Raw genomic sequence first — 18,297 nt, 5'->3', positions numbered from 1 at the left:
TTCATTTATTTTTAGTGAGAAAAATTAACTTATAAAAGAAAAAAATAAAAACATAAAAAAAATTTTAGAGAAAATATTTGTATTCACATGTATCTCTTTCTTTTATTAGAAAGATCAATGTAAACATTTTAATATTTTATTAGTGTTAATAACTCTTTTAAAAATTTTAAATTCATATTCATAAATTTATTTTATTGTGTAAATATTATCTTTCTATTTCTTGATTAAAAAAATCATAATAACTAGAATTTTAAAAATTAACTTTTATATTAAAAATTAACAAATTATTCCTACTCGGGCCAGTAAGAATAGTATTACACTAAAAGATATAGGATAATGTACCCAACGAAAGGCCCAAAATGAACAAATGCCATATAACGTCCCTCTCCTCTCCTACTCTCTCTCTCTCTCTCTCTCTCTCTCTCTCTACCTCTGTCTGGACACTAGAAAGCCATCCATTACAAAGAACTCCATCCTGTGCATTTGCAATTCCAATGATTCCAACTCTGAGGCTTCCCCACCTGAAGGGGACACTAAACAAGAGCTGCTTGCCAGGATTTCCATGCTTCAAGCTCAAAAGGTCCGTCTCACTGACTACGTGGACGAGAGATCAGCTTATCTGACTTAATTTGCTGAAGAAGCCAATGCTGATGCTAGGGTCTGTTCAACTCCTCCATTCCAGATGAAAATCATGATAGGCTAAAGGAAATAACAAAATGGTTTTGCTCAGCAGTTCTGTTGATAACCTGCTTCTTATTCATTATTTTTGCTTAGCAGATATTGGCAAACATAGAGATAGAGATGCAAGCTTTTGAGGAATCTGCAGAATTGAAGAGAGTGGAAATTGAGAAAAATGATAATAAGGTAGCAGATATTGAAGGTCAAATGGAGAAGGACCGGTATGAGGGGATGTTCTTCAAGAACCTGGGCCAGAAAGCACCAGTTGATAAAGCAAAAGCCAAGGAAGGAAGCACAGAAGATTAAAGATATGATTAAAGCAAAAGCAGGGTTAAGAACAAGGAAAATCATTTACCTAGCTTTAATGGGCGTCTAGGCATTGCGATTGCCAATTCCTCCATCTCTTCTTCACCTGATTGGAGAAAAGTTGTATTTCTTGGAGCAATTTTAGCAGGTTTGATCAATCAGTTGAGCTATGAGCAGAGATTAACATTAGACATAGAAAGAGTAGAAAAAGAACAGACAGACAAAGAAAAGCAAAGCTCTCCTTTTCCCTCGGTATAATGAATTTATAGTATAAAATCTTAGACATACCATTTTGAATGAATATAGCATGATAAAATAACCCCAAGTGAAAACTTACAACTTGGATTTGATACATCAAGCTACTTTATTTTGCATCATCTGCATCTGATCTTGCTGATATTACTGCATCACCAAGATCGAGGTAACTGGGTTACCATGCCTGATGCTTTGCCAACTATCCTATTAACTGTTATCAAACCATAGTTCTCACGTTGTTATGACTATTTTCTGAGAAATGTTTATCATCATTTTTGTTGTAAAGATTTTTTTCTGGCTAAGCACTTTCGTGAGATTGCTGTTCACATATATACAATAGGATGCGGGATGGTTTGCCACTGAACAGCTGAGCAAACCAGAGAAAAAAAGCCCAAGAATTCAAAGGTCGAGGAAAAAGATCACATACTTGGTACTATATTGTCAAGAAGCTTGAAGCCGATCATTACTCCTCCATAAGGGTTTTCTAGTGGAAGATTCCGAAAAGGTGTACCAAATAATGGAAGAGAAGATTTATGGGCCCTGAAATAAAATGATGAAGCAAAAACTGGTTGTTGAAGGGCTAAATTGGCGATATGGATTGTGGATACTCACTGTTTGCCTTGCAGGTAGTGTCCAGGTTTTGTCATAAGCAAATATACCACAACATCTGCAAGTTTTTCCATAATATTAAGAAAACAACGTTTGAAAGGAAGTTCCACTATCAATAAAAGTAAGCAAAGTGTAGTTGCTCGTGACCTTCTGGAAAACCTCATACCAGTATGGACACAATTGCTCACTTCTATCCATAAAAATTCCCAGAGCACAGACAGCAATTCCTTTGAAATGGATGCAGAATAACTTTTACCTCCTGAATCAGGGAAATGTACGAATCTTAGCATCACTCGAAACTAGTCATGAGATTGGTAGCTGAAAGGCAGTGCAGGAAAATCTTTTCAGTTCAAAATGGCAAATCGTTTAATCTCTAGTAGAAGTAGAAAGGTGTATGATAAGATAACTTATTTTCCTGTCTTATTGATCAAATGTATGAGCATAAGAACTACTCCTACGTAAATAAAAATACAGAAAAGAATTCTTACTTTCAGGACAATGAATCAAGAGGCCCCCACTTTAAAACGGCTCTGACAAGTATATACCATGTAATGGAGGTTGGGAGTATTCCGTGTTTCAAGGCATCATCGAAGAGCGCCATGCCATCTGATATTCTACCACAAGAACAAAGCCCTTTGAGTGTAATATTGTAGGAGATTATATCCGGTTGAAACCCATTCTTGAACATGCAAGCCCAAATCACTGATGCCATCTCGCACTCTCTGGCTTTATAAAGCCCATCCATGAGTGTGTTATGCGTAACAAGATTGGGAAGACAGTTTGACTGCTTCATATTTGAATAAAGCAGCAAAGCATCTTCAATTTTGCCTGCAGAGCAAAGTCCGTGCATCAAAATGTTGTGCATGGTTACATCAGGCTCCAAACCCTTGACAAGTACTTGACGCCACAGGTTGAGGGCCATATCAATCTTTTTGCCTTGACAGAGGCCATCCATCAATAAGCTATAAGTGATCATGTCTGGCTTCCAATCTTTTTCTAGCATTTCCTTTACAAAAGAATATGCATCGCTAAATCTCTCTGCCTTGCACAGACCATTTATAAGAGTGTTAAAGGAGACAACAGTAGGAGAACAACCTTTGGATTCCATTTCTCTGAAAAAACATATTGCCTCCTCAAGTTTGGAAGCTCGGACAAAACCATTAATCAATGGATTGCAAACATGAGGACTCAACTCACAGCCATACTTATCCATCTGAAGCACTATACCCAATGCTTCATCTACTCTCCCTTGTTTGCTTAAGCCATCGACTATCGAAGAATATGCAAACGCGTCCAGCTTATCTCCTCCATCTTTTGCCTCTTTCAATATTTTCAAAGCCTTATTCAAATGCCCATTCTTACACAACCCGTGAATCAAAACTCCATAAGTTGTAGAATCAGCTCCACTCCCCCTCCTACGCAAGAGTTCCCAAACAGAAATAGCTTCTTCAACCTTGCTATTTTCAAACAATCCTCTGATAAATATGTTATAACTAACAACATTTTGACAATTCTCCTTCCCCATCATAACCCACAATTCAAAACTCTCCTTAATCTTCCCTGCACGGCAAAACCCATTAAGCAATGCATTATAAGTAACAACATCAACCACCACACTTCTCTTGACCATTTCTTTATAAACCTCCACAGCTCCATCAACATTTCCCACATCGCATAACCCACATATCAAACTGCTATACGTAAACAAATTCATTTCACACTCATTCTTCTTCATTCTCTCCCACATTTTTAAACTCTCATCAAACCTCCCCATTTTACACAACCCATTAATCATAACATTATAAGTAACCACATTTGGATAAACACAAGACCCTTTAACTAACCTTTCCCAAATCTCTTTCCCCTGAACATAATCCCCTCTCTTAAAAAACCCATCAATCATTATATTATAACACATCACATCAGGAACTAAACCTCTTTCAAACATTTCATCAAACACCTCAAGTGCACTTACCAAATCCCCACTTTTCACCATCCCATTAATCACAGTACCATAGCTATACATATCAGGCTTTAAGTCCTTACTCCACATCCAATCCAACAACCCTTTTGCCTCGACAAATTGTCTCTTCTTAACAGAAATCTTGATCAAAATATTATATGTTTCCAAATTAGGCAAGATGCCCACTGTTTCAAAATAAGCAAGAAAAGACTCTGCTTTGTCTAACAGATTTGCTTCAATGAAAGCATTTAACAAAGCATTGTAAGATCTTATTCCAGGCTTGCACCCAAAAATCTCTTCCATTTTTTGGAAGCAATCCAAGGCTTCGTTTGGCATCTTGCTTTTTGCATAAGCTTTCAATACTGTTAAAACAACATCTTCGGTGCATTTACATTTCTGGGTTTTGATGAGTTCAACTATTCGAGTCACGTGGACCACGAGTTTTGGATCAGAGAGTCGACGGAGAATGAGGAGAAAAATGTGTGGCGAGTGAGTGTAACCTGGTTGGCGGCTCGCTGAGTCGAACAAGGCGAGTGCTGATTTTGGGCTTTTTTCGGCTTTGAGGAGCTTGAAGAGTTGTCTTGCTGAGAGAGGTTTGGGGAGCTCGACCATGGCAGTTGTAGTGAGGGTAATTTTTGGGGTTCCTGTGTCATTTTCTTATGACATGCTGCTGTGGTTGGAGGATTCTAGGTTGTGGCTTTAAGAACGGTTTCAAAAATATTATACAGCAAAAACAACATTTCAAGGTCTGTATGGCTTCGGCTTCGGTTTCGGCCTCGAGGTTGGACGGCTTAATCACGACTATACCTAATGGAGTCATCTTTGGGTTTCTATCCCTCCACATAAGCCCATATGTATTAATACACTAAGAGCCCGTTTAATAAGTATAATAAAGATTATTTTTTAAAATATTTTTTTTATTTATTTAAATTTATTTTTTTATATCATTACATCAAAATGATGTAAAAATACTAAAAAAATATTGAAATAAAAAGAAAAATAAAAAAAAAATTTAAAATTTTTCAAAAATGTTTTTAAAATATAAAAACGAATGGACTCTAAGATAAACAAACCTTTAGGGTGGGCATCAACATAAGCCTAGATAAAAGATGAGGTCTACTCTTGCCAATCACCTGAGTAAGCCTCAAGTCTTTGATTTCCTTGTTTGGTTATATGCATTTAATGCATGAGTTATTATAAAATTCAGTTAGTTTTGAATCTAATTTTAAACCCAACTTCAGATCAATAGAGAGCAAGTCTTAAGTTATGAATCAGGTAAGTTGACTTGGATTATCCTTGTGAGACCTGTTTCATTCAACTCCAAGATTTTTAAAAAAATTTATGCAAAACAATTTAGATTTTTTATTTATTTATTTTTTTGTCCAAATCAATATTATTTTAAAATAGATATGAGTTGAACTAGCTAACCCATGACCTAGGCTTTAGACCACGTCTAATAACTATAAATAAATGTATGCTCCATCACATTTAGAATTTGTTTTTTTTTTTTTACTTTCAATCACACATAAAATATGAATATATTATCTTTATATTTTTTTATTAACTCGTTTTAACAATCTTTAAAAAAAAATAAAAAAAAAAAAATGATCCAAGTTGAAAATATTATATTTGTTAAAATAAGCAAGAGATACATTAATAGAAAATTTTATTTTAATGATTTTTTTTCTCAAAATAATTGTATTTTTAAGTTTAATAATAATGTTAAAGAATTCTCTAAGACTTGGATTTTTTATATATATTATTTTAAAAAAAATTTGGTTTGTGTTGGATATACGAACTAGTTATCAGCTAAAAAAAAAATTATGAATGTTTTGAGGTGTAGGTTAGATTAACTATGATGGTACCTCTGATAATGGTTAAAGAACATGTGTTTGCTTAAATGAGTTATTGAAATTAGAGTTGAAAAATATATTAAAAAAAACATTTGACAACTAGCTTTTCTAGGTTTTGAGATTTTAGATATATTACAAATTCCACAACTAAATTTTAAATTTTGGTTATCAAATAGATTAAGGTTAGCTTTTGGACAAAAGACTAAAAACTCAACCTCATCATTTATGTTGAACATGTACCATTTTCTTTAACGATTAAAAAACCTAATTGTTTTAGAAAAGTTACTTTTTATTGAGACTTGGATTACTATTCATTATAATAGTATAATTACAAAATGCCTTGAACAAAAAAACTCTTTCAACTAGGTTTTGGAGGTGAGGTGGTCTTTTTATCATGATACAATTATCTCTTACAAATTATATGGGATAGATTTGTAACTTTTTACAATAAAACTACTCATTTAACCCTAGAATAATATAATATAATGCCTACTACTTGGGAATATTTTTAGAAACACCCTATTTACAACCTCATGGCCATGAAACTGGATGTTTACACTTCAATTCTTCCACACAAGTCTCCAACATTTTATCCTTAATCAGCTTCCTTGTATTTAGATTTTGGGTTGCTCGAATTTACACCTTTGAACAAATAAATATCAAGCTACAAACCTTCAAAGTGTGTAAGGTTGGATACAAACAAAAAGTGTGTACCTCCTTTACCAACTTCAGGTAATTTTCGAGGATGTTTACATTAAAGTTTCTCCAACAAATCCTCGAAAGTGTTCAACCCAATCAATCTTGATTGTGACACCCATTTTTCAAGAAACCACCCATTGTTTTTCGTGTGTTCACAATTAAAGCTTCTCAAAAGGTTATTATCAATGGCTTTAAAACCTTCCTCTTAAGATCAAAAGGCTTGAAATAACTCATTTCCTTTTAAGTCTAGCAAAACCATCAAGTACACCTAAAACCAAAACTACCATTGCAAAACCAGTCTAGTACAAAAGCTTCTAGTTGTTAGCTTTTGTCCAGAACCCTCTCACTTTGATCAAAAGGTTAAGATTTGATCAATCCCTAAGGGAATCCATCAAAAAACCTAGAAAAATCCTATAAATCATAGTATTAAGACCCGGACCAGCCTAGCGGGTCGACCCGGGCACGGAACCGGTTCGGGTGGAGGCCAAAACTTGCTTGGGAATTGGTCCGGTCAAACCCGGTCAACCCGGTCAATTTTTTTTTATTTTCCCTATCATTAAACGACGCTGTTTAATGACATCTCAAATCCTAAAAAGTTGAAGCGGCTGAACAGAAGAAGAATGAAGCACTTAACCTAATATGTCTCACCCGAATTGAACGGAGCAGAAGAAGAACGAAGCAGAAGAAGAACGAAACAGAAAAAGAACAAAGCAGAAGGTTTGAATCTCCTTCTTTCACTCTCTATTTTGTTTATTCTTGGCAGTTTTATCATTTCTGGGTTCTGGCATCAATTTCAGTTTCAAGTTTCAACCCGATTCAAGCTCATACTTCTTTCACTCGCTGCCATCAATTTCGCTGAAGAAGAAACCTCAGCCCTCAGGTATGTTTCTCCAACCCGATTGCTGCTACAGTGTCTGTATTTTCTTCTATAGTGTCTGTTTCTATAGCTCGATTTCTGCATCAATTCTATTCATCTGTGTTTTTTGTTTGCATGATGAACTGTTACCATGATTTTGTTTGATGAACTCTCTGCCGATTCATTGTTCGTTCATTTGTTTGATGCTGCCAATGGACTTATTGTTCGTTCATTTGTTTGATGAACTCTCTGTTTTTAATTATTCACTCTCGGATTGTTGAGCTGAGAATTGAGAATTATTGGCAATTAGAAGGAACAAATGACTATTAGAATTGATGCAGAAATGTTAGAATGCTCTCGGATTAGAAATGTTAGAATTGATGCAGAAATGTTAGAATGCTATCGGATTAGAAATGTTAGAATTGATGCAGAAATGTAGGATTAGAAATGAACTGAAAATGAGAAAAAAAAAACCTGGTGATATACAATTGTTCTTTGTAAATGAAGAGCAAAAAACCTGTCCCGTTTATTTCCTTTTGAGTGAGGTAAGATTGTATAGTTTTTCTTTCTGCCTTCTTTACAAAACACCTAGCCATGTAAATGAAATCTAGGCATTAGATACCTTAGGCATACATAAATCAAATCACAGAGTTTTTCTGGTAAATTGTGCAATCTCAGTCGAAAGATGGTGATTTGATGACAGTGCATGTTTTTGAGATCATCATGGTAGTTTGATGACAGAATTTTCTATGATAAGCATCATCATATTTCTTTCTTGCATGCTCAACAAGCAGCACTTCATCAATAAATCAAAAGCCAAAGGAAAAAAAATATTATGTGAAGAAGAGAATCAGATATATGATTTAAAAAAATACACTGAAAAAATATTTTCCTTTTCAATGCCTAGCAACTCAACTGTTACATTCCCTTTTTTTTCCTTTTTTTTTTTGAAAGGTGGTGACTTAAATTATGTCAGGTTTGAAAATGTCTTCACATGATGGTAGTACTCCAAGTAGTGATCCTTCAACAGCCCAATCATCTCAACCTTCAATTTCCATGTCAAGTGGTAGTAGAGGAAGAACAGATTTAGCATGGGGTCATTGTAGAGAAGCTCCTGAACTTAGTGTTGGATGTAAAAAAACTAAATTAGTTTGTTTATATTGTGCTAAAGTATTTGCGGGTGGTGGTATTAATCGATTTAAGCAACATTTACTTGGAGCTAAAGGAGAAGTTGAACAATGTCGCAAATGTCCTCCTGATGTTCAACATCAAATGCTTTTGAACCTTAAAGGAAATGTTGAAACGAAAAAAAGAATTAGAGAAATGCAAGCAGATTTCAATCCCTTTAATGCACAACAAAGGGAGCATGAAGAGATGATGATTAGGCAATTAGAAGATAATGATGGTGATGATGATGAGGAGGAGGATGGTGAGGATGTCAATACTAAAAAACATTTGTTACCATCGAAGGTTGCAAAAAAGAAAAAGATTCAAAGCATCGGTACTCTAAAACAATCAACTACAAGCTATGGAAAGCAGAATAAATCTGCAACATTGGGGACATATTTCATGCCGAGAACAACTCCTGGTGCTCAAAAGTCTCTTCAGAATTGTTAGCAAAGGAAAGAAGCAGTTGAACGGTGTGATCTTGCTTTAGCGAAGTGGATGTTTGATGCATGTGTGCCATTTAATATTGTTAACTCTGTGTATTATCAGCATGCCATAGATGTTGTAACAGCCATGGGTCCTGGTTATAAAGGACCAAACTTGCATGCTATCCGTGGTTATTACTTGGCAAAAGCGGTTGATGAAGTGAAGATTTATGTTGAGAGTTATCGGGAGATTTGGAAGAAGACTGGTTGCACATTAATGGCTGATGGATTGACAGATCAGAAGAGGAGGACTTTAATTAACTTCTTAGTATATTGTCCTAAAGGAACATTTTTTTTTTAAACGGTAGATGTATCAGATGTCTCAAAGACTGCTAGATTGCTGTATCAGTTGTTTAGACAGGTTCTTTTGTATGTTGGGGTAGAAAACATTGTGCATATGGTGATTGATAATGCTGCAAATTATGTTGCTGCTGGCAGGTTATTGATGGAAGAATTTCCTTCAATATTTTGGTCTCCTTGTGTTGCTCATTGCATCAACCTCATACTCCAGGATATCGGTAAATTGCAATCAGTTTGTTGTGTTGTTGAGCATGCTTCTGGTATCACAAATTATATTTATAATCATTGTTATCCATTGTATTTGATGAGGAAGTTCACTGGAGGAAAAGAAATACTTCGTCCAACTCCTACTCGTTTTGCCACCAATTTCATTGCATTGCAAAGCATTTTAGCTCATAAAGATCAGTTGAGAGCTATGGTGACATCTAGGGAATGGGTCTCATCTGTTTATGCTAAAGATATCAAAGGAAAAAAGTTTGTTGAGAGTGTGCTAGACTCTTTGTTTTGGGAAGAATGTGCAATAATTGTGCGAATGAGTGAACCTTTAGTTCAAGTTCTATGATTGGTTGATGGTGATGATAGACCTTCGATGGGATATTTGTATGATGTTATTCATCATGCAAAAGAAGAAATGATGAGGAGATTTCAAAAGAAAAAGCCTAGAGTGAAACCTTTCATAGACATTATCAATAATCGGTGGGATGGACAATTTTATAGAAATCTTTATGCAGCTGCATTTTGGTTGAATCCTCGATTTCAATATGATGGAAATATAATGGATAAACATATGGGCACCATTTCTGCACTTCTAGATGTTCTTGAGAAGTATGCACATGGAAATCTACCATTGCAAAGTAAGATTACAAGTGAGATGAAGTTTTTTAGGAATGCTGAACATGACTTTGGCCGAGTGTCTGCAAAAACTAATCGCACCCTTATGCCTCCAGGTATATAATTTTTATATTTAAAAATATTATTTGACAGTCTTACACTTTTACTTATTATTTTTTTGTATAGATGAATGGTGGATGACATATGAAACCAGCGCTCCAAATCTACAACAATTGGCTATACGAGTGTTAAGTCAAACTTGTAGTTCTTCGGGATATGAGAGAAATTGGAGTATGTTTGAACATATTCATTCCAAGAAGAGAAATAGATTGGAGCACCAAAGGCTTAATGACCTTGTTTACGTCCACTGCAATCTAAGATTGAAACAAAAGTATTTTTCTTTTCTCTAATTCCTTAAATATTATTTTATCTTGTTTAGTAGCATTATTAATACTTATATTGTGTTTACCTTCACTTTTAATATGTAGAAATTATTGGAAAGGACGAAATTATGATCCAATTAATGTTGAGACAATTTTTAACATTGAAAATTGGGTGGTCGAAGATGACCCATCAATCTTGATAACGGAAGAAGTATAAAGTTTTCACCAAGCTCTATCAACTATGACCTTACAAGAAACCTTAGATGATGGTAATTAATGATTAATTATTTAATGATAAATATTATTTAAAATAAAGTTTTGTTTAACACATAATATTTATTTCTTAATTGTGTTTGAAATGTAGATGTCATAAATGTTAATGATATTGAAGATGATTGTGACGATGAAGTTTCAAAGGAGCATGCTGATGATTTATTAGGTGTTGACGAGATTGGCTCCATTCCATCGACATTTGATCCAAATTTTTCTTTCATAGAGACAGAAGAACCTAATCATTAGTGAATGTGTTAATTCAACATAAGTGAATGTGTTGTTGTTTTAAATATTTTAGAATTTATGTTGTTGGAATTTATGTTGTTGGATGTTTTGTTTTAAATATTTTAGAATTTATGTGGTTGGATGTTTTGTTTTAAAAATTTTATAATTTATATTTGGTTTATGTTGTTGGTTTATTGAATTAAATTTATGTTGTTGGTTTATAATTTATATTTGGCTTATGTAAGTGTTGCATTGTAATTAGTTATGTGTTTTTTTTTATATATATAGTTTTTTTGGGTTAACCCGGGTCAACCCATCTGACCCGTGACCCGATCACTTGATTCAATGACCGGGTCGGGTTTCAAAACTATTCTATAAATACCCCTGGAAATCAGAAAAGAAAAAAAGAGGAAAAACATGGGGAAATATTCTATTAATGAACCATATTATAAAGGTTCAAAAGCCTAACATAGAAGTTTTAACAAGCTTTACAAAGAAAAAGAATGAAAGGGAAAGAAGGAAGGAAAAAAAGAGAAAAAACATCAGCGCATAGTCAGCAAGCTTGGAAAAGGAATGGCTAATTAAAAACTCAAGGTGGAGTTCATGTGGCCTGCTCATTCATGTTTAAACATCTTTTGATATTTTTTTGAACTTGTTTTAGTGTTATGGTGTTTTCTAGTTTTATTTTGATTAATATATAAAAATATTGCTTTTATTGTTTAAATCTTGTTTAGAGCTGTTGTTGATGTTACCAAGTGTTAAGATAACATGTTTGTGACTAAGTTTGATAAAATATAGGAGTTTTGGATTCTGCCAAAAGGTGGTAGTGGATGTTTGATGCCTTTCTTATTTTTGTTAGTTTATGTTCTTAGTAAAACCCTAAGAATCACGCTCATATATATATATATAATCATTATAATGAGTATAATAATATGTAATTAAATAAAAAAGAAGGAGAGAGTCAGCAACCCACAAAAAAAAAAGGATTTGGGATCTAAAATGGAAGAAAGAAAGAGAGAAGGACCAGACTTAAAAGGTATGAATAAATGAGGGATAGACATAAAAAAAAAAAAAAAAGGTGGAGAGAGAGAGAGAAGAAAATCATCATCCCTTGAAAAAAGAGAGCTAATGGCAAAAAATAAAGAAAAAAGGAGAAAAGAAGTCACTCACTACTCTTTATTTTCTCTCAAGAACAAACAAGGAGAACCACATGCAATCCACCATATCAGAGGAAACTAAAAGGGTGAGGGAAAATTTAGACATCAAAAAACAAGGCAATAGAAGAAGAAAGCCAAGAAGAAGCTGGCGACAATAAGAGAAGAGAAGAAGAACAGTCGAAACATTTATGGGGGAAAGGGTTCCAAGGAGTAGAAAACACAACTAGGACAAACCTAAGACCTTCCAAGAGCAATTTCAAACATTCTAGGTAAGTTTCATGCAAGAAAACAGCAGCCCTAAGTTAAGTTTTTGAAAACATTTCTAGGTAAGTTAAGGTAAGGATGAGTGTGGGGGAGAGGTAAAGAAAGGCTAAGTGATATTCTTGACCCAACTAGAGGATAAAGAAACTAGGGGAAGGTCTTTAAACCTTCAGCCAAATATAACAAAGACGGAGAAGAAATTTATTGATGCTAAATAAGAATGCATATTGAGAGACAATGTTGAATTTCACAAAATTATGATATGCTGATATTTAAAAACATATGAACAACTTTGTTATGCATATTCTTGTTAAACCTAATCCCTAAATGAACTATGTCCTTATGTGTGATTGTTAACGTGAGAAAATGATGAAATTCTGTGAGTAATAGTGCATGAAAAAAGGGAAAAAATGCATGAAAAATGATGGTTTGTGTGCTAAACACCTAAACCAAGAGAAAATCCTAGTTGTTATGTTAATTAAATTGCACCCAGAAATTGACATAGATAGAAGGCATAATCTAGCATATCGCCCTTCATAGAAGTTGTAGTATGAGATGTTAGCTTTCCGACGAGTTTGGCCTCACTTAATTTGGATCCCTAAAGCCCCAAATATAGGTAAATATCTTAGGGGAGGTTAAGTTATCACCCTTACAAGCAGATTCAACCAAGTTTACAAAATGGTGAAATATAGCCATGTTAAGAATAGAATTTGTTTTCCTCCCTTTATAAAATGTGTATCATCATGTCCTAACTTTCAAAAAAGGAAGAAACCATATTTGAAATTGAATTAGTGATTTTTGTTATAACTGTTAATGAACCGAAATCCTAAAGGATAATAATGGGACGGTAAATGAAAAAATAATGGTAAAAAAGAAACAAATGTTGTCACCATTTATATTACTATGTTGCAAAAGGTGATTGAGAATGGAATAATGATGGGTACTTATGGATTCAGGAGGAATTGCATGAGGAGTAAACAACAAAAGGCGATGCAAGTCGAGCTTTTGTAGCAGATAGTTATTCTACACCTATATCTTCATTACTTAATACAATTTTAGTTATTTGTTTGGATTATAAAAATTTTGCATATGAATGAGATTGAAAAGAGAAAAGATGAAATGACATGAATGAGAATCGGAAAACCAGATTTGATTTATGAGTTCCTTTAGAGAGAATGGATGAAAATAATAAGTTTTCATGGATAATCATCCCTTGGATTTGATTAGCCAGTCCTAAATATGGGAGGCTAATGATGTTAGCCAGGTTGACTAACATTGACGTAACCAATACGAGGAAGGAGAAACATTGGACTTGATTAATTATTCGAGTTATGAATATTTAATGATATTGTCGGTATCGATAAACTCATGGAACTTGATTAGCTTTCCTGAGGTGAAAGCTAATGATGTCAATAATTCTTGACATCGCATACCCAAGGATATTCCAAAGTAATATGAAACATTGATTAACTATTTTGGTTTGAAAATAGTTAATGGCATGAATGAGTTACGTTGGTGTCGACATTCTCACAAAATTGACTAGTCGATTCCAGAATGGGTGACTAAAGATACTAATGTGAGTCATTAGTATTTGCAATGATCTTTCCGGAATAGGAAAAAATGGCACGATGATGTGCTCCTGATTAAATTTGGGATGTTTATGAAATGAAAAATAATGGGTGATCCTTAGAAGAATAAATAAGGACATAATCATAGAAGGCAAATTAATAATTTAAGAGCCATTGATCTGCATGGATTAGTATATGTGCGTGCGTGCGTGCGTGCGTGTGTGTGTATTATGTAAATTTACCTTTTATTTTATTGTATGCTTATTTTATTTATTCTGAAAATTATAAATTGAAGATCCTTCCCACTCATATCAGGAGTAGTATTTAGGTCCCCTAGTTTTCTTTTGCATGAATTAAGAATGTAAGAATTACTTATGTATTTTTGTTTTTAAGTGACCATGTAACTCGGAACGTAATAGCATCAGCCTTGAACTTTGTGTTTGGAATACTGGATTGTATTATTTTGAATTTGGAATTCAAATATTTGTATGCTTCTCTTATTTGTTAAATTATGTATGATAAATATGAAAGAAATTGAGTAGATAAAATGTCATATCTATGTTTTTGAATAAATTATTTAGTTGAACTTTGTTGTGGTTATGATATGAATGAGATGTGAATATAAAATATGTATGGGATGACAGTCGATAACTTGGGACCTATCGGTATAAGGGAGACTTTGCCGAGATTTCAGTGGAAATTTCGGTAAACCTTAAATAATGAAAAAACATTACTCACAAATTCAGTAGTATAATTGTGTTGTTTGATCCCGGAAATGGGAATGTTACAGTTCCTGAACATGGTTTGGGTTCCAAGTGTTCAAAAAGTCAGTTTTGAAAAATTAATGCTTTGATTGGTTGTCACTAGTGTTGCAGTTATGAAGTTGGAAATTAATGCGTGTCTATAATGCTTTGATGTTTTTTATTTGTTCTTTATATTCAACTATGCTTGGTATTGGTAATGTGGTTTCTGATGACATAAAAAAGTGTGTGTTTAAAGACCTCTAGGTTATGGCATTAGTTCTTCAATTTCTGAAAATTTCCCAAATTCTAAGTTCATGTTCTTCTCATGAACTTCGCCTTAGCCTTTTGTTTTAAAGTTGTTTTGGTTTAATTATTGGCACATACATGTTAGCTTGTCATCTTTAGCAAATATTCTAAGGTTGAAACACATCAATAACACGTATTCATACATTTAGATTCTAGGGTTATTTCAACTTTCCAAATACATTGATCAAATCATGGCTTTTAAGTATTAATCGAAGAAAATTTATGCTTGATTCTTGATTTACACATAATTACAAACAAAATCTTGCCCTTGATTACATGAAAACTTGTCTGGTTTGTTATTTGTGTTTTCTAGGTTTTGGTTTCCATATTCATCATGTTCTTCATGTTTGATCTATTTTTATTAGAAAATTTTATGTTTTTATATCTTTTTTAGTTTTGATCTATTTTTTGTTTAATTGTTTATTTTGCTTTAGTTTGGGTCAAACCATTATTTTTAGTTTAGTTCAGGGTTGAACCAGTAGTTTTGAGTCAACCCGATTGGTTTTACTTTAGGTCAGGTACTAAGCTTTTTTTTGTTGGTTACTTTTTTTGTTGAAGAACTTTTGGCTTAAGGTGTGGTTTGGAAAACACACCTTTAGACCTATCTTTACATTTTTTCTTTAAATAAAACATAGTTTTTTTTTTTGCCAAATAAGCCCCTAATAAAAAAAAATTTCAAAGGACTAATTTAAAATTATTTATAAGTCCTTCACATGTTTTCTCAATAATTTTATTTAATATCGAGGTTGTAGACTTATACTATAAGATGCTAACATGATATTAAAATATCCGTTTTTAGTTGGAATCTAAAACTTTTCCAAAATTTCTAAAAAACTTCTTTTAAAAAAATACAAAAAAAGTGTTTTATTTAATGTGCATACGGTCAAATCTCCCAAAAATATAAAACATATTTTGGCTTTAAAAAATACATGGTATGATTTAACATTTTTATTTTATATACATAAAAATTCAAAAAATATCTTTGCATGCTATTTTTTTTAATTTAATAACTAGTTTATTGAATCTATGAGAACTTGGTCGATATTTCAAAAACTCTAATTTTTTTTCCAGAGCATTAATGGTCAATAGTCTAATATGAATACTAGACCTACAAGTAGGCTGATATTTAAATATCAGAAATTGATTATAAAATTCTTAGAATATTTTTGGATATTCACCAATTTTAATTGAGATTATTTTTCACTATGAATTATAAAAAACCCTTTTGTCTTTTAAGATAGGTGAACCCTGTTTGGCACCTACATGAAAGTTTTTCCACAAGAATTTATTTGGGTATATGAGCCCATAATAAATTCAAAATGTTAGATTTATTAATGAGCATAAATCTTTATTTTAAGTTATAAACGGACCATCGGTTAGAAATCCATCAATACCTTTAAACTATATCTAGACCATACATTTCAGCTTATCTCAAGTAAGGTATGCTAGGGGTGTTAATACCGTTCCTAGCTACAACCAATTTCTTACCCAATAATTTCATATAAGATCAGTCCACATGTGTCTCCTAGTGACTATATAACTACCAAAAAGAGTTCAACTAAGCTCTTCACCTTTACTTAAGGGAAAGAGAAAGTGTCAAAACATATATAAAGAGATTTAATAAAGAGATGATCAAAGTAGAAGTCTTGTTTGAACATGTGGCTACAAAAGCCTTGATTAATGGAGTGTATAACTACTCCTTATGGAAAAGAATGTTTGCACTCCCAGACATAACTTTTCTCAAAGTCATGTAGGTTATATTGAATCATACAGGGGTAAAGAATATATATATATGTGTGTGTGTGTGTTGCAATATGCAATATGCAATTGAAAATAATATTTTATAATCTAATTGGACAATGTTTCATTTCAAAGCTTGAAAGTTATCTCATGGATAATCTTATTTTTAAAATCAAGAAAAATACACGCACATGAAGATTAAGATTTTATTAAAGATGGGTTGCTCATGTCCACTTATGCATGGTGTGATTAATTTTATCTTTTGAATATAATTTTCTTTTTTAATATATAAATTTTTATTTAACGATAAGAGATATATTTATTTTAATTTACATGTTAATCAAGACTAAATCCTCTTTTTAGATTAAATTTTAAAGTATATCCAAGAAGAATTTAATAAAATAAATTCTACCACAAGATATGTTTTTTTTTTTAATTTAGAAAAACTAGTTAATATTAATACTATTAAACTTAGTCTAGCCTAACAAGTTAAATTGGTTACCTATCTATTAAGAAGTTAAATCTTTTTTTCTAGAAGATACAATATATAAGGATCTTGAAGAACTTAATATACAGTTTCCAGAATTCTTGTGGACAAGAATACATTCAAGGAAGAAGTATTGTTACAACCTCCATTAGCAGTTCAAGAAAGCTGATTGTTGCTTTTAAAGATGTAACTTAAGAAACACCATGTCACCAACGTTAAATAAAGTGTCACACCTATTATGATCTGTTGTTTACTTCATTCGATTAATGGATGTTTCTATGCTGGTTTTGAGTGTTGGAAATGATAGCGAAAATAGAGAAGAAATAAGAAGGATAAATGGTAGAGCTGTAGCTCAATACCAGAGGTGATCTTATTATTCCTTTGTTCTGGTTTTTGATACTTAATACACAGAAGAGAAAATGATTACATAACAAGGGCTAAATTAATGAAGTCTAGGAACACTTAGACTTCCACAATCTAAGGAAAACCAAAAGAACAAAAGCTAAAAAAGCTAAAAAATAAAATACATTGAGAATTATAAATTACATTTAATATTGAGAAAGTGAAGTAACTCGCCCCTGGAAATAAAGCTTTAATCTACTGCTTCTACTCGTGAAAGTCCACCATGATAAATTGGAATTGTTGGTGGGAAACAACTATATAACACTTGAAAAAGAGTCATCTCGGTGGACACATGATAGGTAGTATTGTACCGTAGTTCAACTAAAAAAAGATAGACACTACACTTGTAAGGCCACTGATGCACTAGACAACAAAGGTATTGTTCCACACAGCGGTTGACCATTTTGGGTCGTCCATCAGTTTGTGGATGGTATGCAAAGCTGAGTTGCAATTTAGTGTCTAACATCTTTAAAAGCTCTTGCCAAAATTTGCTTATGAAGATGGGGCCCTTGTCACTGATGATAGACCTTGGCAATCCATATAATTTGATGATTCCTTCAAAGAATTTCTCAACCATAATTTTAGCAGTATATGGTTGAGATAAAGCTTTGAAATTGGCAAACTTACTCAACTTGTCGACAACCATCAGATTTGTGTCCTTGCTATGGGAAACTGGTAGGCCTTCAATGAAGTCTCGATTGATATCATCCCACACTTGACTATCAGCAAGAGATAACATTTTAGATTTCA

General features: G+C 33.0%; 2 protein-coding genes and 1 pseudogene across 21 annotated transcripts; 2 read left to right on the top strand and 1 right to left on the bottom strand.

The window, feature by feature from the left end:
• Window positions 1-248: 248 nt before the first annotated feature.
• LOC118037572 (uncharacterized) lies at window positions 249-4,591 on the bottom strand. Of its 20 annotated transcripts, none has more exons than XM_073405346.1 (5): window positions 2,337-4,591; window positions 1,996-2,166; window positions 1,322-1,906; window positions 1,034-1,151; window positions 249-924 (listed from the first exon to the last, which is right to left on the bottom strand). In XM_073405346.1, the coding sequence occupies exon 1, from the start codon at window positions 4,421-4,423 to the stop codon at window positions 2,339-2,341; it is 2,085 nt and encodes a 694-aa protein (XP_073261447.1). In that variant the 5' UTR covers window positions 4,424-4,591; the 3' UTR covers window positions 249-924; window positions 1,034-1,151; window positions 1,322-1,906; window positions 1,996-2,166; window positions 2,337-2,338. The 20 variants fall into 20 exon arrangements, with proteins under 20 accessions (XP_073261447.1, XP_073261448.1, XP_073261452.1 ...); XM_073405347.1 differs by having other exon boundaries at window positions 249-820; XM_073405351.1 differs by having other exon boundaries at window positions 249-699.
• LOC118037575 (uncharacterized) lies at window positions 368-1,242 on the top strand (annotated as a pseudogene).
• A 3,612-nt stretch (window positions 4,592-8,203) lies between the features above and the next one.
• On the top strand, window positions 8,204-10,904 carry LOC118037484 (uncharacterized). Its single transcript, XM_035043477.1, has 6 exons — window positions 8,204-8,624; window positions 8,946-9,139; window positions 9,221-9,309; window positions 9,481-9,645; window positions 9,754-10,118; window positions 10,777-10,904. Exons 1-6 carry the CDS (start codon window positions 8,204-8,206, stop codon window positions 10,902-10,904), a joined length of 1,362 nt encoding a protein of 453 aa, XP_034899368.1.
• Window positions 10,905-18,297: the final 7,393 nt, after the last annotated feature.

Source organism: Populus alba, chromosome 16, assembly GCF_005239225.2.
Source record: "Populus alba chromosome 16, ASM523922v2, whole genome shotgun sequence".
Classification (NCBI taxonomy): Eukaryota; Viridiplantae; Streptophyta; class Magnoliopsida; order Malpighiales; family Salicaceae; genus Populus; species Populus alba.
Note: the sequence above shows the minus strand (reverse complement) of the source record. Positions and strands in the feature narration are given on the sequence as shown.